This window comes from Plodia interpunctella, chromosome 13 (assembly GCF_027563975.2).
Source record: "Plodia interpunctella isolate USDA-ARS_2022_Savannah chromosome 13, ilPloInte3.2, whole genome shotgun sequence".
Lineage (NCBI taxonomy): Eukaryota > Metazoa > Arthropoda > Insecta > Lepidoptera > Pyralidae > Plodia > Plodia interpunctella.
This window is the reverse complement of record NC_071306.1, coordinates 7,511,799-7,538,328: the sequence shown is the minus strand read 5'-3', so window position 1 is coordinate 7,538,328 and position 26,530 is coordinate 7,511,799. Positions and strand designations below refer to the sequence as shown.

Here is a 26,530-nt window from a genome sequence, read left to right as displayed (position 1 = left end):
TAAATATAAAAATTGACGAGAAAAAGTGCCTGTGAAGGTATAATTTCTAAATAAATGTTTTTAATTTAAATTTATTTTAAGTATCGAAGAGCGAAAGTGTTAATAACTAACTGCCGTGCAATAAATTTTGTATTTAAATGCATTCCAACACATTGATTTATTGGTTTCAGTTTCCAACTTTGCGTAGAGCTGTTCGACTATATGGATGAAATATTGACATTACAAGCCGCAGGTAAATCAGATTTATCAATATAATTTAATTCTTTTTAATTTAAATTAAAAGCATAATATACATGGACAAATCACACACATTGAGTTAGCCCCATAAGCCCCGTAAGCCTCATATACTATTAACATTTATTCGTATTTAACTTATACATATACTAATATTTCGTATTTACCGATACAGAAATGTTACACACATGACATAAGTAAATGAAGCGTAACAATTTCAGTATTCGACAGCCTGGGCAATGCGCGAGCGAACTCTATGACGGCCAGTGGGCAGTGCCGGCTGGCCGCACTGATCCCGTGCGCGCAGGACTCGTCGCACATCTACGACTGCAACGTGCGGCTGCTGTTCCGGCTGCACGCCGCTCTGCCCGCCGACACGCTGCTGGGACACCGGGAGAGGTCATTACTCATCATCGCATTTTTATCGATTTATAGGAGACCGGCGGCCGGTCCCGGCTTCGCTCGAATAAAAACATAATAAATTATACAGGAACCACACTATATATTGGTGAAAACCGCATGGAAATCCGTGCAGTAGTTTTTGATTTATCGCGAACAGACAGACAGACGCGGTAGAGGACTTTGATTTATAATATGTAAGTATAAGGATTATGCTACACTAGATATTGGATTTTATTATATACGGGATACAACCGCTATTAGTCACAATGTCATATTGTAACATTTTTCACCCCGAACGGAGTTCGTGAGTTGCAACAAGTTTTTCTAACATCTAGTGTACCAGATTTCCACAAAATTATGTCGGGTATGTTCTTTAGTCATAATTTATCTGCCATATAATTATTTGAAGCCATTTTGTTGTGGAGTAAATAAACTTTTTTATTTGATAGATAGTATAATAATTTTCCATTTACATAAGTTGCGACAAAAGTTTTGATCTCATTATGGTAATTTGTGGCAGCTGTATACAATGAAAACTATTATACTTTCGATTATCTAGTGTTGCATAATTTGTAGTTTGTTTAATGTACTTTTTTAGTTTTCTAAACATAAATAAAAGGTAGTGAAATTATGCAGATTGGCCCAGTCTTACAAGATTATTAGTGGACAGGTATGACTGGACGAGCTTTTACCTTCTACGATTTTAACCGATTATGTTCTATGTGTATCATGGATGTTAGACAACTTATGAATTATATGGGAGTCGATGAGGACACTTTCGCTTTTTTTCTCGTGAATACTCACACCCTACATCACTAGCTGTATTTTATGATAAGACCATTATTTGTGGATGTCAAGCATATGGCAAGTGATAAATATATAAATATTTTGGTCAGATTCCGCCAGCAGTTCAAGAAGCTGAGCTCGTTCTACAAGCACGCCAGCAGCCTCCAGTACTACAGGAACCTCCTGACGTTGCCCGTGTTGCCATCTAACCCTCCGAACTTTTTGCAACAAGTGAGTGATTGTATCTTGGTTATTTTATAATTTGAGTTAAATTTCGCCAATTGCTAATAAATTTATCTGAATTTTTGAAGACTTGGCAAACATTTTCTGGGCTTTATTTTCACCACCAATTCAGCTATACTTTTTTTTTATTTGGAGAATATACGTTACGTGGTATGTTATATAACCATGAATATAAACACACTCAGATGAGAAAGAGAGAGATATATGTTTGAAAGGGATAAGTAGAAACCCCATGTTTCTACATATCCCTTTCCTATTTATTTAACTTTATTACAAAAACATGTAAAACACAGATTTAAAACTATCTCTGTCTCTCTTAGATTTGAACCAACGTCTTTGCTAATTATATAAACGATACATTATGTTTACACAGAGCGATTTCGGTACTTACGTGGCGCCCGTGGTGTCCATACCGGAGCCCGCGCCCGACGAAGTGGACGCCGTGGGCTCCCTCATCGACACCTCCGATACCATCAGCCAGGTTGGTCACGCTTTATATACCAATGGTGAAAAAAGAAGGTGCTAATGACTGTACTTTCTCGATACGACATGATACTACATAGAAGTAAAGGTAGAAGGAGCTCCCTTTCTTCTAGAAGACCACAAGATTGTAATAGAATGGGTCTTGTATTATTGTTTTATTAGTTTTAAAGCAACCTACACACGTGATAATAAAGTAATTATTATTCTTCACTACATAGTATATAACATAGTAACTTACCGGTGTGTGCCCCTGTATGTATGCATAGATGTTAAAAACTATGCAACATATTTTAATGCGGCTTTTAAAAATAGATAGAGTGGTTCAAGAGGAAGATTTATCCGAGCGAAGCCGAGACGTGCTGAAAGATAGAAAAAAAAATTGTTTATTTGACAACATTAATGTCATAATTAAAATTACATAAAATTACATGCTAAGCTGCTATTGTCTTTTTAAAAACTAAGGGCTTTATTATTAAATATATATATTAACACTACGAATATCCAAAAGATAGGAACGGTTTTATCTGTTAGTCTAAATGCAACTCACACACGTTTCTATTTAACCTGGGTAAATAAATATTTATTATTATTTTATCGATATTATCTTTCCTTTAGGCAACGACCCCCGATCAGCTGGACACATTCGAAGCCCGCGCGACGCCGTCGCCGCAACCCGACCCTATTGTAGAGAGGGACAAGCTTATTGAACATCTGCAGAATGAGCTCAAGAGAATCAGGTAATAAGGGTCTTATTAATCTTCGCAAATCTGATTTGACACATTAAGAAGAAAAAGGGCAGAATAAAATGTAGGAAAGAGGCGACACGTTAAGAAAAAGTGCGAGAAAAAATGTAGGAAAGGGTCAACATGATAAGGAAGGGGGAGGAGAAAGTGTAGGAAAAAGTCGACGCTAAGTATGGACTCTGGCCTGCGACGCTTAATGTAATGAAAGAGTCTATTGTAAATTATGACCTGCGCCCACTAACTCGGCTCCCGTAGTTATTTCTTTATGAAAAATATCCCGTATGCTTTCCTAAAGTAGAGTAAAAAAAATCATGCAATTAAACTGATAAATAGCATTTGTTTTCAGGTCAGAAAGAACGCAAATGGTCCAAGAACGTAACACAATGTTGGGGTCGATGCGAGAACACTGTACGCAGTTGGAAACGCAACTGCGGAGTGTCAAGGTATGATAAAGAAAACATAAAACAATTAAGACAATCGCTATATTTAGTTGTATTCCGATAAGATTGGTACTGGCCTCAGTTGAAGTAAGTATTGTATACTAAATATTGGACAATTAATTTGCAGACAGAATTAGAAGAAGAGCGACAGAAAGCTGAAGTTCTATCCGCGCAAACACCTGAAATGCAACGTAAGTATTTCTATAAGCTTATTTATGTATATAATTTCTTGTGAAATGAGTAGAAATGTATTATAATATGTTTGTAATAAATTGCTTTCACGATATTACTGCAATTGTACATAAGACTATTCGTATATGTACTACTAAACTGCGGAGCTGTTCTTTTTTTTCATGGTGCAATAAAAGCTGTCACGTGGATATATCCGTTTGTGGTGTTGTAACATTAATGTTACAACACCACAATGCATATATAAAAATCTGTTGCCGTTTTCTAAATATGGAAAATCATTTGCCAGCGCACATGTAATATTTAATGAATTTGCATTTAACAGAGAAATTGACGGAAACCGAACAAAAGGCCAAAGTGACAGACGAAAAATTCCAGAAGTTAAAAGGAGCGTACACGCAGTTGAGAGAAGAACACATCACGTTGATCAGACAGGTACGAATCGTTAGTTTATCCGGTTCGAAGGACCATTAATTATTTTGAGGATTATTTGTAAATCACGCAAATGTACGTACATATTTTTATTGAAAGACCTGTAAAGCAATGTAAGTGTATTTTGAGATTTAAAATTACATTGAACAAAACGATGACATAAATTAATCGGCATCTGTACAATAATAACAAATTGCCATTTCTTCGTAGAAAGCGGAAGTAGACAAAATGGCTGCCAGTTTACGTGCGGCGACAGCACAGCATGAGAGTGCTAAACTGGCGCTACAGCAACAGCTCAACGATAGGCAGAAGTAAGTTGATTAGCTATTATGTCTTGTATATATTTCCCCCTTTCTAGTTGTAGCAATTGAATAAATTGATTTTCATATAATAGGCAGTCGCGCGCTCCGACTTAAAAAACATCCTTAAAAGTTATGAGCCTAAAATAGTGCGCCGAATTCCTGTGTACTCTATTTATTCAAACTTGGATTTGAATTTGCTACAAAACTTAATGCTTATAGCATTCTTTATCAGTCAACCTTCGGGAAAAACTAGATGAAATAGAGCCAGTTTGTTTAACTATGAAACAATTGTCTATCTAAATCTATGCTGTTCTTTTATTAATCGTTATTATTACTTAGGGACGTGGAATTGCTCCAGCAAAGTGCCTCATCTAGCGAAGAGATAGAAGCATACAAAACGGAAATATCAAATCTCCGTTCTGAGATAGAACAGTCTAGACATAAAGAAGTAGAATTAGAAAATTTAAAAGCTTCGATAGAGGCGTTAGAGATAGAACATAAAACAGCAACCGCTGAACAAAGTGAAAAATTAATTTTAGTTACTAACGAATTGAAAGAAACAAAAGATAATTTAGAAGCTATTACTAAGGAAAAGGAAGAAAGAGAAGGGGAATTGATTAAAGTTAAGGAAGAATTAGTAGGCCTAAGGGAAAAGAGTGGTAATGAATATAAAAAGGTTGTTGAAGAGAAAGAAGCGGTACTGAAGGAAGTTGCGGATCTGACGCAGCGGTATCAGCAAGAAAAAGAGGTACGTAATATATGTTAGATGTATGTCTAATTTGCATGATGTATATACGCGTAGGCATTTGTGTATATTCGAGTATTTGGCCAAATAATTGATCTGCAACATGTAATTTCTGATAAAATTATGGTCATTTTGCATGTTTTTTTCTTTTATAATTCGTCTTATTAATTTAGTCTTTAAATATTAACAAACCTCATTCAAACATTATGTAGATTGTAAATAACTTGCTGTACATAATGCTTCGGTGTTTTATTAGGAACAGATGGCTTGCATGAACAAATTGCATGAAGAGTTAGAGAATTTGCAACAAAAACTCATTAGTACTGATTCCGATTTTGTAGTAAAATATGACAAAGTCAATGAAGAACTGAAATCCCAGAAACGTGAATTCGAGGATACTCTCGATACAAAAGAAAACGAAATAAAAGAAGCATTACAAAATCTCGAAATATTAGAAAGCGAATTGGAGAGTAATAAAGAATTATATGAAAACAGCCTTAAAGAAAAGACTGAAACTATTACAAATCTTGAAGAAAAAGTAGCTCAATTAACAGATGTTGTTGAGGATTATAAAACTAAATTGGAAGAAACGATAAAAAATAACCACACAGCTTATGACAGTATTCAAACTAAACTTAATGATGAAATCGTAGAAAAGCAAAATGAAATTTCAGAGTTGCGTAAATTATTGGAAGAAAATGATAGTCGTTTCGTAAAAATTAATTCCAATCTTGAAGAAAAGCAAAGTGAAGTTTTAGAATTACGTAAATTGTTGGAGGAGAATACAGAATTGGGAAATGAGCATAAGTCGAAAAGTGAATATTTATTGAAAACGATTAGTGATCTTGAAGGGAAATTAGCTAGCCAAAGTCAAGAAATTGAAAATCTTATTTCACAATTGAAAGAAACAACATCACTTGAGGAAACTCGAAAATTGGAGTTTGAAAAGGCAGAAAAAGAATATAATTATGAAATTACAATTCTAAAAAATAAAATTGAAAATATTGTCGAATGTAAAGACGAACTCATTAATAATCTGAAAGGTATGATTGAAACCAAGGATGAACAAGTAATAACATTAAATGTTGAAGTGAAGAAACTAACTGAAGATGTAGAAAAACTACAAGACGAATTGAACGAAACGCAAGCGGAGTTGGAAATTGGCAAAAATGAGTTATTCAGTTTAGAAGAAGAACATGCCATGTTTGTCCGACGTAACGATGAGAACATAGCTTTGAAAAATCAAGAACTGAGAAATCTCGATGAAGAAGTAAAGAAATTATCTCAAGAAAAGTCAGAGTTACTTTTAGCAAAAGACAAAATTATCAGCGACTTCGCTTCACAGCAATCGGTTTGTTGATTTTATTATGTATGTGTCTATGTTGTGTTGTTTATTTACTAACCCAATGTAATTAACGAATATCTTTGCTAGGTATACGAAAGTAAATTAAAGGAATTTGAAGAAAAACATGGCCATTTACTAACCGAGCAAAATGATGCACAGCGAGAACAGGACGCGGTTATAGATAACTTAAATAAAGAAATTGAAGCATTGAAAGGGGAATGTCAACAGATAAAAATGGACAAAGACGGCGATATACAATCAATGGAGAAAAAAATAGAAGCGAGAGAGAGTGATTTCACTCAGCAAATCAATGAAAAGGATAACATTATAAGTAATCTAAACGATAATTTGGTTCAATTAAAAGCTGAATTAGAAAGCATTGTGAATACGAAGCTGAAAGAGAAGGAAGATATTGAAGTCATGTTATCTGAGAAAGACAAAAACAGCCAGGTGGGGCATACTAATGTTCACAGTGGTTGTGCGTCCAATATGTTCACGTCATTAATCTGGTGGAGGTGTGTTTGTGCCGTTCATCTTTACATTGATTTTCAACATTGCTCATGTGTCCATTCTGTTATCTAAAACTTGGTCATGGAATCTTCTTTTTTCCGAGTTGAAATAGTGGTCAAATTTGGACCAGTAATAAAACAGTCATATAATGCAATATATTGTATTCAAAAGTAAAACGAAATCATTAAAACATAATAATTCAGTATTTCTTTTTACAACTACGTATTACAATATAAATCTACATTTCAATTTTATGTCATTATTTATTAGATCAGTAGTTGCATTTTTCACTACATGCGTGTATTGTCCAACTTTGTGTTCGTTAGCTGTATTGATTATTTTGCAAGTATTTCTCGTAGTAACTTATTTTCAGTAGAGATTTTCTGTTTTCTTCTATATTTTTGTAATCTATCTTTCCTTCAGGCAGTGATATTCGATTTATTAATATGAGCAAGCATGCGGAGTTAAATTTTTGAACAACTATTTATTTTCAATATAGGAGCATGAATAAAAATATCTCATTTGATTAGCACATCACTTTTGTGGCAAACCATTTTTTTGTTTTATCAGAATTTTTTTTTCTGCACAAACCACTAAAGTGTGCAAAGATGCTGAACAAGAACTCTTCATTAAGAATACATATCGACCTAAGTAAGAGGTAATTGTCTAGTTAAGTTATTTATGCTTTGTAAAGCATCATCCCTCGCTCGATTAGAAAACAATAAATCGCTCGAATAGAATGACAGAGACTACGTCATACAAAACCGAACCATACCTCTTTACTTGACTCGATGTTTATTATTCACGACCCCAGCAATGAGCGAATTGGCTGCACTGATAGATACAGTTTAGTATGTACATAGATGCACGTGCTTGCTCGTGTTAAATACTTGCAAATAAAGCCATAGCCAACTTATACCGCTCCACTCCCATGCACGATGTAACGTTCTTTAATGTGAGCTTTAATGCGTCCTCGGTTGACATACTTTACATTGACAACACGAGAACAGTAAGCGAGTAGACAGCTAGCTGTCTGCTAATTTGTTGTCATTGTAAAATATGTCTACAGCGGACGCTCTAAAGCTCACATTTCAATGAACATATTTTTGCCGGGTGGGAGCGGTGTTGTTTCGCGCGGCTACGTTCTAAATACTGCAATTGCTTCCGACTTCAGCGGTATGAGTTTAATGCATGTTTTTCTATCTTCCCCTGTTGGCATGGCCGCTTCTTCTTGACTATTGGAATGACTATAGCTGATGGAAGCACGACTCGAACACACCGAGAGCAAGCGGATGAGCATCGAATGTGAATTGCAGGTGAGGGTACAATATAGCTATATAGTTTAGTATGCGCAATTTACACCGCCTTTTAGTACAGTAACGGAACATTTTAAGTTTATATTCGTACTCCCACTCCCTCTCATCGTCGCGTGTTCCTGGCCACATTCAGGGCTGTGAAACCGCAAAGCCCGGAATCAGCGATAAAAATAAACCTTACCATTTGGAAGATTCGATTGGTGCATGGACATGTTCGTTCATGGTAATGTCAACACTTTTATTTACACAATTTTTTATACCTTTTTATGCAAATTTGTTAAATCAGAATGTTACTTAAAAGTGTGACAAAGACAACAAGTGATATCTAACATTTTGTAACATCCTGGGTGGCATCACATTTATCGTGGTCGCAGCCAGACTACATATGTGTGGTATTTGTCTTAATGTGTTAAAATAGTATATGTATTCGCGGTATAAATATTACACAATAATATTGAAAAAATGTCGATATTTTACCTTTGACACCTGATCGCAGGACTTACTACAGCACAATTCGGTGCTGGAAGCAGATGTCAGCATCCTGAAGAAACAGTTGGAAGACGCGCAAAGGCAGCTTGAGTTGCGTGAGTTCAATTTTGTATATTTTTTAGGATTTCGTGTCTCCAAACGAAAAAACGAAACTATTTTACATTCAATGTATATATCCATCTAGCACAGAGATGGGTTTACGCCCTATATTTTCCCTAATTCGTACATTGTTGTTTTGTAATAAATCTTATCTTGCTGTATAATTGTTGACTGGTAGTGTGCCATGTGGCGTTAAGTCTATTTATTATCTTTGGCATCCGCGAAAAACCAGCGTCGTGATTCACACGTATACAAAAAACAATAGATCACAATAAAGCTAATAACAGGTTCTCGCCGATATTATGCAACACATTTAAACCATATACACAAAGCAAACACGTCCTAAAGACAAAGCACTATAAAATATAATTATCAAAAAATTACCTTACCAAATGACATTGTAACAATGTCACACTAGTTTAATTTTATGCAATATAATTTTTATATAAATATAACCTTTGTTTTTTTCGTTTAGAACGTGCGAATATAGTAAAATGCGCAAGCGCAGCAGCCGTGGAGGTGACGGATGAAGCGCTGGCGTCGCTGGAGCGCGCCGACGCGCACGAGTCCAACAGCGCGGCGGCCGCCGCGGCGGCGCAGGCGCTCGGCGACCTCGCCACGCTAGCTCAGGTTCCCTACCGCTTCCTTTATAGATTTGTATAATAATAGAATTTCCAGATCAGTGTTGATTGCGATCCTTATAATATTAGTGTGTATGACTAATATTATAAGGAGAACAGATTTGTATTTTTGTTTTGTAATAAATAAAGTCAAAAGCTACTGGACCGATTTTAATGAAATTTGGCACAGAGATAGATGAAACGTTCGGGAGTAACATAGGCTTTTTATGGTTTGATCCCAGCGAAGCCAGTACGGGTCGCTTCTTCTTCTGCTGAGGGTCGTGGTTATTACGTGAAATAAAACACACACAACAACTTTCTTGGCATTATTAATGGAGTGGTTTGCCATTGCCTTCTCCATTTTACACAGAAGTTAATAAGAATCAACCAGTGTGCAGGTTTCCTCACGATGTTTTCCTTTACCGGAAGCAAGTGGTGGTCGATGAAAACTACAATACATGAGTCAGATTGGTATACAAACTCATGTGGCACGAGTAGGATTCGAACCTGGGACCTTTTGATCCACAGGCGGGCGTCTTAACCATTATACCACCACCGCTTCGCTAGGTTCGCTAGTTATTTATTAATGAGCGTAGAAATTTTTTTTTGTTGTTGAAATTTGAAGGATGATAATGACGGCGGTTTAAATGGTCAAAAGTTCACGCATTATGTATTGACAGGTGAAGGGCTCGGAAGAATCGGTGGCACGCAATGCGGTCGCGACCGCACACAACGCAGCGCGGCTGTCCGCGTACGTCACCGACGTCTGCAACGTCTCCACCGACATGGAGCTCTCTGACAGTCAGTATTGTATACTTTATGCTCATATTTATTGTGTTGAAATCCCTTGTGTTGTCTTGATTTGTACCATTAACAAACGGATGGCTCAAAAGAGAGAGAGTTGACTTCGTGCAGTGCGGCTGCGGCCGCACACAACGCAGCGCGCCAGTTCGTTTTATGCCATTGCAATACCAAATCAAAAATGGTCAAGATTGGTTTATAAGCTCCCAATGTTGCCTGCCAAAAGCACACACGCAGCACGCACGCGAAGTAAATCAAATTGTATAATGTATAACATTTACTAGGGATGCCAGTTAGTGTTTACGTACGAGTAGCTGGCACGCACTGAGCTGACCTATGCGTATCTCCGCTTGAAGGGACAAATAAACACAGTAGCATAAAATTCGACAGAGTTAACCGACGAATGCCGCACGATGCTGACATCGACAAAGCGATGCCTCGAGTCGCTCACCGGCGGCGTGGTAGAGGCGCCCTCGTGCGAGGCCGCGCGTGAGCTGTTGTCGGCCGTAGCGGCGCTCGCGGCGCGCGCGCACGCGGCCGCGAGCGGCGCCAGGAGCGTCGACGACGAACTCGCCGATATGGACCGCGCCATCGAACAAGCTGCCGAACAGATCGAGGTATATGCTTCAAGATGTTTACCGCTAATTTTTTATTCAACTTATAATAATATATATAGTGATGTATAAATTTTTGACGTCAAAAACTTATTTAAAACTTAAGTGTACTGTCGACTTCCAAAGCGCAGATGAAGAAGAAGCGATATAACGTATGGCACCGTATAGTACGTATACACCGTAAGGCACGTATGTATAAATGCTTGCTGATAATGTGTCTAAATAATATACGAGATGAAAATGTAGGAAAGTGGACCCTGGGCTCCGACGCTGAACGGCTGACAACGCTCAGATTAAAGAGTTTATTCTGTTCTATTCTATTAGAGTCAAGTGTAGGATAGGACGAACTGGCCAATCACTTTTATCTATATATCACACAGGATTTATCTAGCAGTTAAATTTTTCTATCAGATTACAGTCTCGTAAAAAGAGAAAGGGACTATACAAAGTATATGTATTTTTATTGAAACGATTACTGATGCAAGTTTTCAATTAAGCACGTAACATCCAAAAATTGTAGGAAGTTAACTTTATTTTAATCTTTTAAATTTTGCAGAGTATGCTAGCAGCGAGTCGCGCGGGCGACTCCGGAGTTAAACTGGAAGTAAACGGCAAAATCCTAGACGCTTGCACGACTTTAATGGCGGCCGTCAAAGTGCTGGTGCAGGACTCGAGGAAGCTACAGAGCGAGCTGGGAGATCCGCACACGAGACAGAAGATGTACCGTCACAACCCGCAGTGGTCCGAGGGACTCATATCCGCCGCGAAAGCTGTGGTTTTTGCTGCTAAGTTGCTCGTGTATGTGTGAGAAAAATTTCAAATTGATCGATTCAAAACTAATTCCAAATCGATTCAGAAAAAATCAAATTGATGAAATAGTTAGAAATATTCCAAGGTTTGCTCAATTGTCATGTGTCTCAAACTTTCTTATAGACAACACTGGTGTCATTTTACTCGGGTCGTCTATAGCATTTGACAATCTTAAAATTAAACTTGAAAGTAGTATCAAGTCTTTATATATTTTGTGGAACGAAATTCGAAGGAAGTTCAATTTGAGTACATAATACAGTACTGACTTAAACTAGATATTGCAAATACATTTTGTTAACAGAACATCAGCGGACGAGGCGGTAGGCGCGGCGGGTCGCGTGGAAGGCGTGTCGGCGGCCGCGCACGAAGTCGCGGGCAGCACGGCGCAGCTGGTGGCCGCGTCGCGTGCGCGTGCGCCGCATGCGTCGCCCGCGCTGGCGCGCCTCACGCAGGCCTCGCGCTCCGTGGCCGCCGCCACCGGCGCCCTCGTGGCGGCCGTCAGGGCGGGCTCCGCGCTGGTACACGACCAGGGTGAGTGTATAACACTGCTGTTAGATTTCATTCTTAGATTCGATCGAGAATATAATAGTTTTACTATCGTAACTTTAAAATCTGTATACTGCACTGTAGTAATATCAATTTTATGAATACCCGTGTAATTTTTTCCGGTATGAAAGGTACCATATGTCCTTCTCCATATTTTAAACTACATGTATGCAAAATTTCGAGTAGATAAAGAGGTAACCAATTTGTAATATTAGTAAGAATTAGGATTGTATTTGGAAATTATTCCTTCCTCAAAAAAATGGACGGATCGTAATGACAGCGCGGCCGCAGCGGTCGAAGCGCTCTGTGAGCCACCTTTCATGCTTCCAGCGTTTCACTCATTGACTCTTTCAAAATAGGACATTTTTTGAAGTCTACATATGAATGCAATTCCCAATGGTCTCACAGAGGCGTTGGACACGTCAGCGCTAACGCTGACGGCCACGCGGCGGCTGGAGATGGAGAGCAAGGTGCGCGCGCTGGAGCTGGAGAGCGCGCTGGACGCGGAGCGCGCGCGGCTGGCGGCGCTGCGCAAGCGCCACTACCACCTCGCGCAGCTGGAGGAGGTATAACTTGCTGCGCCCCGGGGGTTCGCTCCCGTGGGAATTTCGGGATAACAAGTACCCTATGTGTTATTCCATGTTATGTTCTAACTGTGTACCAAATTTCATAACAATCGATCCTGTAGATAATGCGTGAAGAGGTAAGTAATAAACAAGCTTACTTTCGCTTTTGTAATATTACTTGGGATAGCTTTTAATCGGGTGATTTTCTCGCAGGGAATATGATATTTCCCGGGAAAAAAGCCTATTTCCTTCTCCGTACTATGAATGACTGGGGATCGAACCCGGGATTTCCAGTGTAGCAGTCCGGCATGACCATTAGGCTACAGAGGTTGTGAAATGGCGAAAGATGATCCCCGTTATTCATAAAAATTAAACATACTTTAAGTTAAAATATGTCTTGTCACTAACGCACTTTATACATTTGAAGTTGACAGAAAAAGACAAAACACATTTTAGCTTAAAGTATTTTTTAAGTTTGTTCTGAATAACAGGGGATGTCTATAATGGAAAAATTCATGGTTTCCCATTTCCATTTCCCAGTACTTTGGCCCCTCCCAAATAGTAAACTTTAGTTACCTATAATATAACTGTAATGTATATATAATGTAACTGTAATAGTCACGTGCACGTTGATAATAATGTCCGAACATCAAATGGTGTCTGCCATAAGTTTCCGAGTGTGTAAAATTAGCTGTTTCAAGTTTCCTAAAGATGAGTTGATCACATGACTATGTAACATACATTCATATATATTTTTTCTTTTTATGTTACACAATATTTTTTTTGTTTCAGAATGGTGGCATCGCAAACGGCAAGGAGTGAAATATATCCATAAACTAGAAATTCTGTCGGGTGAAATGTACCTCGCTGCAGCTTTTGTGATACCCGCCTTTCAGTCACGATACATTCTTATCTTGCATTTTTTTTTACAACGAATTGTTTTTTTTTTTTCGTGAATATGATCTGAATAAGGCCTTTTATTATTATAGCCTGAATAAGGAATATTCACAAAACATGCTGTTTGTGAAAAAACATTTTCTATTATTTTAGGTTGCATTAAGATATAATGTCATCATTTTATTAACGAAAAGTCACCTACGTGAATACTAATCTGGTTTTGCATATTTATTTTGCGTGTCGGTAATTTTTCGTATTTGATAGACGTAAAATTAACATTTTTTGTGGGACTAACAGAGTATAGCTTGTTTAAAAATTTTCGAGCGCCACTTTGCAATATACTTACAAATAACTTAAATAGATACTGAATAATAAGGACACTTAGCCCGGCCATAAAAAATGGAATATCGGCGATCGGGCAAGATAAATTTGTAAATCTGTCGTACGTAAATGAGGGCTAACACGATTGAATTCGCCGCTTGAGGCGCTGGCGTTGAGAAAGCTCCATGTCCAATAAAATTTTGAACGTTTGTGTATTAACGGCTTATTTTTAAATTGTATGTCAAATCAACGTGCCCTCTCGATAAAAGGCGCCAACTAGTGAGTAAAGAGGTAAACGGTAGAGGCCCCTTTGTAATATTGTTGCTCATCACTTCGAACAAGCGACAGTAGGATTTTTTACAGTCTGTCTAAAAAAGAGTAGGCAACGGATTTTTAAATACATTGGTTGATAAACACAGTGTTGCCAACCAAGAGGACACAGCGCCCTCAATTGCTTTTTTTTACTCTATAAAGACAGATTGTAACAATGTGACGTATGAGAGAATCCCCGTTCTTCCCGTAGCGTAATGGTAGCTAAATATTCATGTGTGGAATGGGGTAATTGACAGTATTTGAAAATCCATCTTAACTTGTTGATTACGCTCTCAGATAGCTTACAATATAATATTTGCAATATTTTACTACGCGCCCGCCGCATGCAACGGCGCGGCCTTGGGCCGAGCCACTCTTTTTACATGGATGCGAAGCATGGATGACATACCAGCTTTGGGTAACCCTTTCTTCACCAAAATAATTCAACTCGACAACAAACATTGTGACTAAAACTACAGCCGCACGACTACCACGCGAGGTGATTGCACCTCGCGCCACCCTCCAACCTCTAATGAGAAAATTCAAAATATTAATTATTTTGAACGTGTGTTGTAGGCCGCTTAAAAGCTAATCTTGAAATTAGTAACCCAGTACTCACATAGTTCATAATGGTACCGATTTACGTACATTCATTTAGGTAGCTTTTATCGCAACAAGATTTTCAATAACTGTTTTATGTGTAGTCTACGTTTAAAAAAACATGAACTTCACAACTCTAATAGTGCTTATGTGAAAGACTTAGACGATGAATACTTACGAAATAAATATTTAAAATACTCATATTTTTAACACTGTCAAATACCCTATTTTGGACCTGTGTTGTGATTCGAATTAATTTTGGGCAATTTTACGTATAAGGATAACTATTTTCTAGTAATAATTATAAGTCAATTTACTAACGCAATGTACTATTTACAATATACAAATAATATAATTACTGTTTTGTACAATGTGCAAGGTGTAGACATCGTGCTACAATAATATATTCAGAGGGCTCTGGAATAAAAGCAGTTTTGTTACAACTTATTCATTGAAGATATCTTTTATATTGTTGTATAAGTTACGTCATGCCAGTTCTAGATTTCTAAGTAACGTGTTAGATTATATATTAAAAAATGTTGTGTATTGCACATTTATTCGATAGATACCTACTGAAACCTACCATTTATGGAATTGTAGAAAGGAGTAATGTTATTTTTTTTAGGTGTAAAACCGTAATACTATTGACACCAAATCTTGTATTGCTATATCCCCACGACAACGTAGATGATAATAATAATCACGAGACTATAAGCTTTAAGCAAAGACTAAGTAAGGCAATCGTAAGTATATTAACATATGTATAGATATAGTATTTTGTATGTTTTAATATCTTTGTTGAGTGTTTGACATTCTTTAGATATTGGCTATAACCAATTACCTATATACAAAGAGCAGCGAATTTTTTTTCTTCGCATGTTTATAGTATTTTACCAGCCATATACTTTTTTTATGTCACGTTCTTGCATCTGCAATTTGTCGTTAACAGTAACGTACATTTCCTATTTTATTTGTGGATTTGTGTATAAATCAGATTTTTTAATAAAATATGTCCACAATTTATTGTTTTATTTTACAGATTTAAATATGAAAGTGAAAGTGTAAAAATTTCGGAGTGAATGAAACACAAAATTGCTTACACATATTTAGTTTTATTACCGCGTAACCTAATACTGCTATCATAAACTAAATTAAGCATGGCAAATCGTTACTGATTACACGTTTAATACTAATGGTTCATTTACACGAGCGGTACGTTTGGGTAATGCTATACATTACTGGCAACATAAGACGCCTATTCCGCCGGCCTCTGTGGGGTACACAGAGGCCGGCGGTTAGTGATATGTATAGTTTATTTGAACGTGTCGCTCGTGTATGTAAACTTCATAAAAATATTAGGATAAACTACAAAAACCGCGCAACACAAGACATTCATGGCAAAATAAAAGTAGACATCAAGATACATGACATGGGTTAAAATTCTACATTTGGAATGCTGGGGTTACACTTAACATCCTTATTGTTTTTATCATCGAATTGTATAAACAATTTAAAATGGTGATATAAAATAAGTTTTTTCTTCGACCTTTATCACAATCGGGCACTTCATTTGTGCAAAAATTATAGTCTACTACTTGGTAGGCCTATACAAAAGTCACATCAAATTAATAACTAGATAAGATAAATACTAAAAACAAAAGAACTGACATTGACGGACCTGCTACCATACATCTAGCTCATAAAACCATTGCTCTCAGAAAGTTTTTAGTTCAATATTATATTTAACTTCCAAAAAATTAAATGAACCAGAGGAAAATAGCAGAACCGTTTTTTTGTCAGTCTCTTTCAGTATGCAATCATTATTTCTAAGACTTAGGCCAAATTTCGTCAAACAATATAAAATTAATATTGCAAGAAGCCATCGCCTTCGCTGAAATGATTACCCTAATATGATGGTAAAACCTTCGAAAATTTAGCACCACATGTTGGCTTCTCACTTTGTTCACAATACTGAATTTAAGACGTATTACATAATCAACACATACAACCATGAGATAACACATTGAATGCTGACAATATGGTATAACAAATGGCCACACAGCACAAAATTGTTGTGTATATTATCGTCTTCAAATATTCTCAATATTTTGACGTTACATCTTTACATTTGTTGTTTTCAAACTATTAACCATTTTAGGAATAAAAAAATTCTTTTTCAGTAAAGGTAAATAGTTCTTAGCTATTTAAATGTAGATTGATCATAGTATTCAAGAATTTAGAAGGGCAAGTTGATCAAGGTGAATAAAAAAATGCGGATAGAACCACAAAAGTCCAAATAGAGTTTGTACTACAGTAAATGAATAAAACTGAAATTATTATTACAATAAGGTTGATGACCTGTGTTTCTGGCAGCTTCAATATGCGAAAACATTACTAGCAGACTACATTTGAAAGTCAAGTGGGTTAAGCTTTTTTTATTTTTTGTGTAAACATACATTTACTGATTGATTTATTGTCATTAGACTTGGAAATCACACATTTCCTATTAGCGTCGAAGCAAAGATCATCAACCATATAGGAATAATTCACATTTGCGCTCTGATCACCCAGTTTGGAACATACTTTATAAATACATTCCAGATAGGATAAGACCCTGTTATTTTACCTAAACATCCATAGATGGAAATTAGAATTTTACATACCATCACTTCACTACATTGCAAGGTTAGTTACATCTTTTATAACGGCACAATTCAGTGTAAACATGATTTAAGAAATTATATGTGGTAGATAGCATAATTGACCAAGTTCAGGTATTGAGGTTGACTCCATTATGGCTATTTCATTAGTCATCTTAATTTCCTAAAACTAAATTCGTATAAAATTCAATTTATTCTTTGATAGATAGGGGACACAATTCGAAAAGCTTAGCTCACATTTCACCATTATAATGCGGAAACTATAATCACAATACAATGTAGTATATCAACATAATGTATGTCAAACCTCAGTGAACCCAATTTCCACAAAAGCTAGCAGGTCCACGAGACCCACACATCCTCATATTTTAGGATGCCTTAAGATATGTTACTGGTTCTCATTCGTATATGAATTATACAACCACTTGTAGATACGTGTCAGAGAGAAGAAAAAGAATAAATAGAGAATAAATTTCAGCATAGTATGTACGTTTTCGAGATTAAACATCTTGTGTTGCTAGTAGAAAAGTAGATAGCTACAGTGGAGGCTCGTCCCACTTAAGGTGCTTCTCAGGAGTGAGGTGGACGATTCGGACGTGGACTGCTTGGTTCTTCTCAAACTTGGGGGGAATGGGACAAAGTCGGTATATCACCTCGTCTCCAGGCAATGGTACAAACTCCCCTTCGATACTGAAAATCAATAATTAATTTTCTTTTATCACACAGAAAGTTGTAAACTGTTGTGTGCACCAATAAATAAACAATAATAATAACATATCTGTTCCGTTTTCAACGTTTTATTTACATTAAATTCAATTTCGCGCGCCTTATCGATGTATTTGTCAAATCGCACCATTTATATGGTACTGCATTCAATTCTAGCCAATAGGAACGCGCGGTTCGCCGCCGCGCATGCGCAATGCTGCCGGCGCAACAAAACGCCATAGCGGCGGCAAGGGGAGTTTTTTCTTCGTTACCGGCTCTTAGCGCGAGCGCATTAAAAAATATGTAATAATTGTGTTATCATATAAGTGCATCGCCAGTGCTCCTATATTTAAACTGGACTATTTCTATCGTTACCGAGTATTGAATTACCGTGTGTCAGGCCGGCCGGCAGGTGTTTAAGGACTATAATTCCAGTGAACCATATTCGTGAGGGATCTTGGGGTACAGCCGCTGTTTACGTGGTAAGTACGCGCAATATTCCTTATTGGCATTATTGCCTGCAGTATCGTTATTTACCGGCGAATACCGAAAGGTATTTGATCCAGATGAGCGATTGACAAATTCATAATTCATCGCGTCAATTTGCAACATTCTTTTTGGTGCCGAAACCCGGGACCTTAAATACCTACCTTCAGTCTGCCTGCCAAATACCAATTTTATTTAGTAATCGTTACTTCATTTACCGTATTTCTCGCTGACTATACATACTAGTATACAGCATAACCAAATAGTTTCAATTACTAGGTAAAAAACAAACCTTGTTCCATTTTGTTGAGTGTAGTACCTACATACCTACCTAACAACCGTACCGAGTTCATGTTTAAATATGGCGTCCAACGTATTCTAGAACATTTGTTCAGACGAATATCGTATATACCTAGTCGTTTTATACTGATTAACACAAAATTATTTACCGTTTTACCGTTTGCAATAAGCAATACTATTGCAAAATTACCGCACCATAATTTGTGTTGATATTTGTTATAACTCGACTACATCGTTCTAACCGCTTCCCAATACGCAGTCCTTATTGGGATTTACCAATTTTATTTCGTTTTATATTCGAAATAATTTTATATCGCAACATTGTAGTATCGTATGTTCAATGACTTTCTGTGTTCTCAACTATTATTCATTTCAATAACGAAACGTTGCCGACGAGTCATCATTTTGTTGTGTCGTGTGTTATTGCCTACCGCCCCAACGCCACGTCCCTGAAGAAGTTAGCTACTAACATTTTATTCAAATCGAATATTTTACTATTAACTTTTTATTGTTGATAAATAGTTTATTATAGTTTTACATCGCAACAATGTCTTATTTAACTAGACGCAAATCGAAACAGAATGTTAAAAAATGTGTCGAAAATGTTTACACTATTAATAATTTACCAAGTTTGCGACGTAAACGAACTATATCCTACAATCGTATAACTAAGGCTTTGGAAATAGGTAACTTAGCCAATACCGACGAATCACAAATCGAATTGTTTCTTTCCTATTGTCATGAGATAAAAAATATAGCCGATAGTTTTCATGAATCTCATTTTGCTATTTTAGACCTTCTTCAGGATGATACGGATGAGATTTCGGACGATATTCAGGATCGCTTCGATGAATTGTATTTTCAAGTTTTATCCATTCAACGAAAATTCGAACAATATTCATTACAACGAATCGATACTTCGAAATGTAATTCATTGACCGGCTCGCACAGTGGAAATATGCGTTTACCAAAAATTTCTTTGCCAACTTTTAACGGTGCGGTTAAGAAGTGGCCTGAGTTTATTGCTACTTATAATGCGTTGATTCATGAATCCACCTTTTTAAGCGATATCGAGAAATATCATTATCTCGTGTCAGTTTTGCGTGATGATGCCCTATCGTTAATTAAAACATTTCCTGTCGCAAGTGAACATTATTTAAGTGCTTACAAAGCTTTAAAGTCCCGTTACGAGGATAAACGCGAACTAGCATTTACATGCTGGCGCGATATTTTGAATATTAATTTTAAAACTTCGAACGCTCAAGATTTTCGACGCGCCTTAGACACGATCGACGAGAACTTGACTATTTTAAAAACATTAAATTTACCTACCGATAAATGGGATTTTGTTCTTTGCTATAATGTTCTTGCCAAACTCGATAATAAATTAAGACGCGAGTTTGAGGAAAAACACACAGATATCGAGCTTCCACAATACAGTCTTTTAAGGGCGTTCTTACACTCGAAGGGCGAAGCCGCAATTCGCGACACTCATTTTGCGGCCGTAACCAATAAAACCGCTAATGTTTCAAAGGAGACACCGGGAACTTCACAGAAGTCACAGCGACATAACGCTACTCATTCTCTCGTCGCTCCCGCCGTCACTACAAATAATAAAGGTGCCGGTGACAAAGCAAATCAAGCTAAATCTGCTAATTACTCAGGCACGTCACGGTTGATTCGTAAATGTGCCTACTGTCGTAACGAACATCATATCTCGTCTTGCAAGGATTATCTGGCTAAAACCGTTGATGAACGCATGGCTGTTGCTAGCGAAAAGAAATGGTGTTATAATTGTCTTAACGCTTCTCATTCAGTGCGAGACTGCACATCGATATTTTCATGTCGTCATTGCAAACGCAAACATCACACATTACTTCATCGGGAGCAAGCGGCAAGTAATTCCAGCTCCACTAACAAACCGCCTAGCTCAACAGCCTTAGTAGCTAAGGATTCATTGGCGCAGTCTGACTCAACTTTAAATTCAACCGTTTTACTAGCAACAGCTCTTGTTCAGATTTGTGATGCTTCTGGTGAGTTTCATTCATTCCGTGCATTATTTGACACAGGTAGTCAAAATAATTTCCTTACAGCTCGTGCTGCTCAACAGTTAGGGTTGGAAACTAAAAGTGGCAACATCAACGTTTATGGGTTAGGAGGCTCACCTGCTTCAATCAGTGGCGTGGTGGAGTGCGATATTGGTACCAACCATGACATAAAATTTCGTCTCGAAATGTTCGTTATATCGAGCATTTGCGGAGATCAACCGATAGCAAGGCTAAATACGACGGGATGGGATGGTGTCAAGACATTACCGTTAGCAGATCCTGGTTTTGACATTCCTGGTCCGATCGACGTCTTATTAGGTGCCGACGTCTTTGCCGAGTCGCTCCTTGAGCAACGACTGAAAGGCGGTGCCTGTCAACCGCGTGCTTTCAACTCAGTTTTCGGCTGGCTTCTACTTGGGAAGTCCAGACTTGCATCGTCTAGTCTACTTGGAGTAGCACCTCCTATTGTAGACAATAGTTTAAACACAATCGTTCAACGTTTCTGGGAAATCGATAACGTTCCACATTCTTCCCGATTAACCCCAGAAGATCAACTCTGTGAAAACAGTTTTCTTAACAATCACTACCGTGACGAGACAGGAAGGTATGTCGTGTGCCTCCCCTTCAGGGACAATGACGAGCCCGTCTTTGAAGGCTCTCGAGTGATAGCCTTACGACGCTTTCATGCCATTGAAAGGCGTCTCTCTCGTGATCATAACTTGAAACAACAATATGTTGAATTCATGACCGACTATATCGAAAGGGGCCATATGACTTTGGTTCCTACCAAGCAAATGGGTCTAGGTAAATACTATATACCGCATCATTGTGTGCTGCGTCCTGACAGCGCTACAACAAAGCTTCGTGTCGTATTCGACGCCTCGGCTAAGGATTCTAATTCCAAATCGTTAAACGACATGTTGCTGACCGGATCAAAACTGCAATCGAATATCGTGGAGATTCTTCTTCATTTTCGTGAACACGAAGTTGTCTTCATGGCAGATGTGCGCCAAATGTACCGTCAAATCAACATAGCGCCTCATCATCGTGATTACCAACGTATTCTCTGGCGAGCTCACGCAGATGAGCCTCTTCAAGAGTATATGTTAAATACCGTAACGTATGGAGTATCTTCCGCTCCATTTCTCGCGTGCCGTTCCATTCGGCAACTGGCCAACGATGAAGGTCACAAGTATCCAAAAGCAAAAAACATTTTAACTTCCGATATATATATTGATGACGTCATATCCGGAAGTTCAACGCTAACGGAGGCCCGTGAAACCAAAAGGCAACTTATCGCCCTTTTTGGTCTTGGTTCGTTTGAACTCCGAAAATGGATAAGTAATCGACCTGAGCTTCTTAGCGATTTGCCCGCAGAAGCGTGTCTTTCAGAAGCTTTCACTTTTACCGAAACTGAAGATACCACGGTCAAGGTTCTGGGCCTTAAGTGGGAGCCTGCTTCAGATTCATTCGTTTTTAACGTGAATTCATCATTTCTACCGTGTACCAAGCGAACGATTCTTAGTAAGGTCGCCAGAATTTTTGATCCTCTCGGGTTCTTGTCCCCTTTGACAATTAAGGTCAAATGTTTACTTCAAAGGCTCTGGGTTCTTGGCCTTTCGTGGGATGAAACGCCCTCACCGGAAATCATAGCCCAATGGGATGACTTCTCTTACCAACTTCCACAAGTTAGGGCTCTTAAGGTTCCACGTAAGTACGCTATCGACGGCGCTCAATCTTATGAAATACACGGATTTTGTGACAGTTCAGAAGTAGCATATGGCGCTGTCATATATCTGCGTGTTATCGAGTCTGACGGCTCCATTCGCGTTTTTCTCATTTGTGCAAAGGCTCGTGTAGCTCCTCTAAAACGCCAATCGATACCTCGCTTGGAGCTTTGCGGCGCGATGCTGCTCGCAGACCTTGTCAAATTTGTCAAGGACTCGCTACGAATTCCTATCCACGACATTTATTTGTGGTGTGATTCAACCGTTACCTTGGCCTGGTTGCGTGCTCCTTCTTCTCGCTGGGTAACATTTGTCGCAAATCGAGTAAGCTACATTCAAGATATTGTTCCGACCGAGAAGTGGAGGCACGTACCTTCAGCCACAAATCCCGCAGATGTTTGTTCGCGTGGACAATCGCCTCAGGAGTTGCTCCACAACGCTTTATGGTGGGCGGGGCCAGCGTGGTTGTCTCAACCACAATCTGAGTGGCCCATCGATAACTCAAAAAATAATTTAAATGACAATATGGTTCTTGCTGAGCAGCGTCATCCCACGGTTCTCTTTTCAGATCAAATTAACAATCAAACATCTCTTATCGATCTATTATTTGAAAAACATTCTTCTTTAGACAAAATTTGTCGCATCATCGCCTACATTCGTAGATTTTATAATAGCATGCGTAATATTGTTCCGCGAGCAGATAGCCTTTTTATAACAGACATTGAGCGTCATCAAGCTTTATTAATTATCGTTAAACAGTTTCAGAACCGCTATTTTTCAGACGTCATATCAATTTTACAATCACGAAATCAGCTGCCTCGCATCTTTCGTAAACTAAGCCCCTTCTTGGACGAGCAGGGTATACTCAGGGTGGGCGGACGCCTCGCGCGCTCCGGTCTTGAGTTCGAACATAAGCATCCTGCATTGTTGCCCAAGAAAAGTGCGCTTACATCAGCTGTAATCGAATCGATTCATCGAAATAATTTTCATCCAGGTCTGAATACTACTTATTATCTGATATTACAACAATTTTGGATACTTGCAGCGAAACATACTATACGACATCATCTCTCAAAATGTTTGAGATGTTACCGTCTGAATCCCAAACCTCTGCAACCATTTATGAGCGATCTTCCGGCTTTTCGGGTCAACCAAGCCAAACCTTTCTCAGTGGTCGGTGTAGATCTGGGAGGGCCTTTTCGAATCAAGCTTGGACCTCATCGTGGTGCAAAAATCGATAAGGCATACTTATGCTTATTCGTATGCTTGAGCACAAAAGCGGTACATCTTGAGGTAGTTTCCACCCTATCGACCGACAGCTTCATCGCGGCATTACGTCGCTTCATTTCTCGTCGCGGTCGCTGCAATGTTATTCATTCTGATTGTGGAACCAACTTTGTTGGTGCAAGTTCACAACTAGCATCATGTATCGAACAAGCTTCGCATGCGGAAAAAATTGCCTTTAAACGTAACGTTCCTTCAGCTCCTCACTTCGGAGGTGTGTGGGAGATCCAAATTAAGGTAGCAAAAACACACTTGTATCGTATTGTTGGCGATCAAGTCCTAACATTTGAAGAGCTTACCACCCTCTTCACTCAGATCGAATCCATTTTAAATTCGAGACCTTTATGTCCATTGAGCTCGGATCCAAACGACTTTAATGTTTTAACGCCTGGTCATTTTTTAACGCTGGAACCTCTTACAGCTGTACCAGATTACGACTATACCAATATCAAAATCCAGCGACTCAATCGATGGCAACTTATTCAATCTTTTCAGCAACAATTTTGGAAGCGTTGGAAAAATGAATATTTACATTCATTAACTCAACGAGCAAAATGGAACAAAGACTCAACACCGTTAACCGTTAATTCAATGGTACTTATTAAGGAGGATAACCGACCTCCTCTTCAATGGGCACTAGGACGAGTTGTTTTGTTGCATCCTGGCCCTGATGGAGTAGTTAGGGTGGCAACCGTTAAAACAGCTAAAGATTCCTCATTGAAGAGGCCTTTAGTAAAACTATGTCCTTTGCCATCCATGTAATCAACTCAACTTTCTTAGCTTAAGTTTATCGTAGTTTTAGTTTATGTATCGATAATTATCGTCATTTTGTTTTATGTTAGGAAAATCCTATTGGTATTTTGGTGGGCGGAATGTTCCGTTTTCAACGTTTTATTTACATTAAATTCAATTTCGCGCGCCTTATCGATGTATTTGTCAAATCGCACCATTTATATGGTACTGCATTCAATTCTAGCCAATAGGAACGCGCGGTTCGCCGCCGCGCATGCGCAATGCTGCCGGCGCAACAAAACGCCATAGCGGCGGCAAGGGGAGTTTTTTCTTCGTTACCGGCTCTTAGCGCGAGCGCATTAAAAAATATGTAATAATTGTGTTATCATATAAGTGCATCGCCAGTGCTCCTATATTTAAACTGGACTATTTCTATCGTTACCGAGTATTGAATTACCGTGTGTCAGGCCGGCCGGCAGGTGTTTAAGGACTATAATTCCAGTGAACCATATTCGTGAGGGATCTTGGGGTACAGCCGCTGTTTACGTGGTAAGTACGCGCAATATTCCTTATTGGCATTATTGCCTGCAGTATCGTTATTTACCGGCGAATACCGAAAGGTATTTGATCCAGATGAGCGATTGACAAATTCATAATTCATCGCGTCAATTTGCAACAATATCTCTAAAAAATATTAGTCATATTTTATTTTTATTCAGTGAATATTAGTGTGTGACATTATTTTATTCTAGGTGTACTAATAGAACTGTACATATAGAAATTTAAAAAAATCAAAAATTAGTCATGTAACCCTATAAATAAACTAATTTACCAAACTGACTCAAGTGTCATATTTAATGTTAAAATATCATGAGCTGCCAAGGTCAGAGATAAAAAATCACAAAGTAGAAGCTAAGTATTGTTTTGCCACCCACATGATCCATCTTGTTATGTTTGCATTACCTTGTAATGACTTATGTTTGTTTTATACATTACATTGACTGAAGATCACCAATTTAGGCATTTATAATTCAATGAACAGTTGTGTATTGTTAAAGGTAAATTGGAAAATGTATTCATGAATTCAAACTTACAATAACAATTTTATTGCATGTGTTATAATTGGACACCAAATTGAGGTCACAACCAAATTTAAGTGCTGTATGAAGTTGTTGTCAACGAATAGATGGCTTTATATTACATTTGTTTTCAAGTAATGGTAATACAACATAACTTACTCAGAAATATGCACAAAAAGATCTTCGCCGCCTTTTTCCGGCGTCACAAAACCGTGTCCTTTCTCCCGGCAAAATGACTTTATTTTACCACTTTCTAACGGATTTCCCAGTGCCCTTTCAGATCTAAACAAAGAAACACAAAGAAGTGATTACAATATCCCTGTTACAGCATATCGGTACCTACATAAATTGATTTACTATATTCTCGGGAATTTAAGCGATAGCTACTTACGTCGACGCAGTTCGGTTCCGTCGAGTAATTATTGGGCTAGGAAGTTGCAAGTGCGAATTGGTTTTATTAGGAGAATCGTCACTGTTGAAACCATAATCATTAGACATGATCACAAAAACGAAATAAGACTTGAAAATATGGAAAATAAAAATCACAAGAAGGAAAACAAAATGTCCAGCCCATCAATTTTTTGATTCCAAAATGTCAATGTCAAGTAGGTACCATAACAAGAGTTGGTTATCTGACAACCAATGCAACCAACCAACAAAAACA

The 26,530-nt window shown here is 38.0% G+C and overlaps 2 protein-coding genes across 9 annotated transcripts in view; one reads left to right on the top strand and one right to left on the bottom strand.

The window, feature by feature from the left end:
- Nucleotides 1-15,864, top strand: part of Hip1 (Huntingtin interacting protein 1) — a 30,868-nt gene extending 15,004 nt beyond the window's left edge. For 5 of the 8 annotated variants that reach the window (XM_053753922.1, XM_053753923.1, XM_053753925.1 and 2 more), the window contains 21 exons: nt 171-232; nt 456-633; nt 1,533-1,653; nt 2,039-2,146; nt 2,764-2,885; nt 3,238-3,334; nt 3,459-3,522; nt 3,846-3,955; nt 4,163-4,263; nt 4,594-5,002; nt 5,256-6,350; nt 6,432-6,794; nt 8,108-8,170; nt 8,667-8,754; nt 9,234-9,388; nt 10,059-10,179; nt 10,570-10,796; nt 11,350-11,591; nt 11,905-12,134; nt 12,558-12,715; nt 13,508-15,864. In XM_053753922.1, the coding sequence (XP_053609897.1) occupies nt 171-232; nt 456-633; nt 1,533-1,653; nt 2,039-2,146; nt 2,764-2,885; nt 3,238-3,334; nt 3,459-3,522; nt 3,846-3,955; nt 4,163-4,263; nt 4,594-5,002; nt 5,256-6,350; nt 6,432-6,794; nt 8,108-8,170; nt 8,667-8,754; nt 9,234-9,388; nt 10,059-10,179; nt 10,570-10,796; nt 11,350-11,591; nt 11,905-12,134; nt 12,558-12,715; nt 13,508-13,537 (4,144 nt within the window). In that variant the 3' untranslated portion in view covers nt 13,538-15,864. The remainder of the gene's footprint in view (nt 1-170; nt 233-455; nt 634-1,532; nt 1,654-2,038; nt 2,147-2,763; nt 2,886-3,237; nt 3,335-3,458; nt 3,523-3,845; nt 3,956-4,162; nt 4,264-4,593; nt 5,003-5,255; nt 6,351-6,431; nt 6,795-8,107; nt 8,171-8,666; nt 8,755-9,233; nt 9,389-10,058; nt 10,180-10,569; nt 10,797-11,349; nt 11,592-11,904; nt 12,135-12,557; nt 12,716-13,507) is intronic. The other 3 variants (XM_053753928.1, XM_053753929.1, XM_053753930.1) reach the window with 3 other exon arrangements.
- Nucleotides 15,865-15,937: 73 nt separating this feature from the next.
- Nucleotides 15,938-26,512, bottom strand: LOC128674927 (uncharacterized protein). Its single transcript, XM_053753933.1, has 3 exons — nt 26,258-26,512; nt 26,026-26,148; nt 15,938-18,195 (listed from the first exon to the last, which is right to left on the bottom strand). Exons 1-3 carry the CDS (start codon nt 26,362-26,364, stop codon nt 18,042-18,044), a joined length of 384 nt encoding a protein of 127 aa, XP_053609908.1. The 5' UTR covers nt 26,365-26,512; the 3' UTR covers nt 15,938-18,041.
- Between the last annotated feature and the right edge of the window lie 18 nt (nt 26,513-26,530).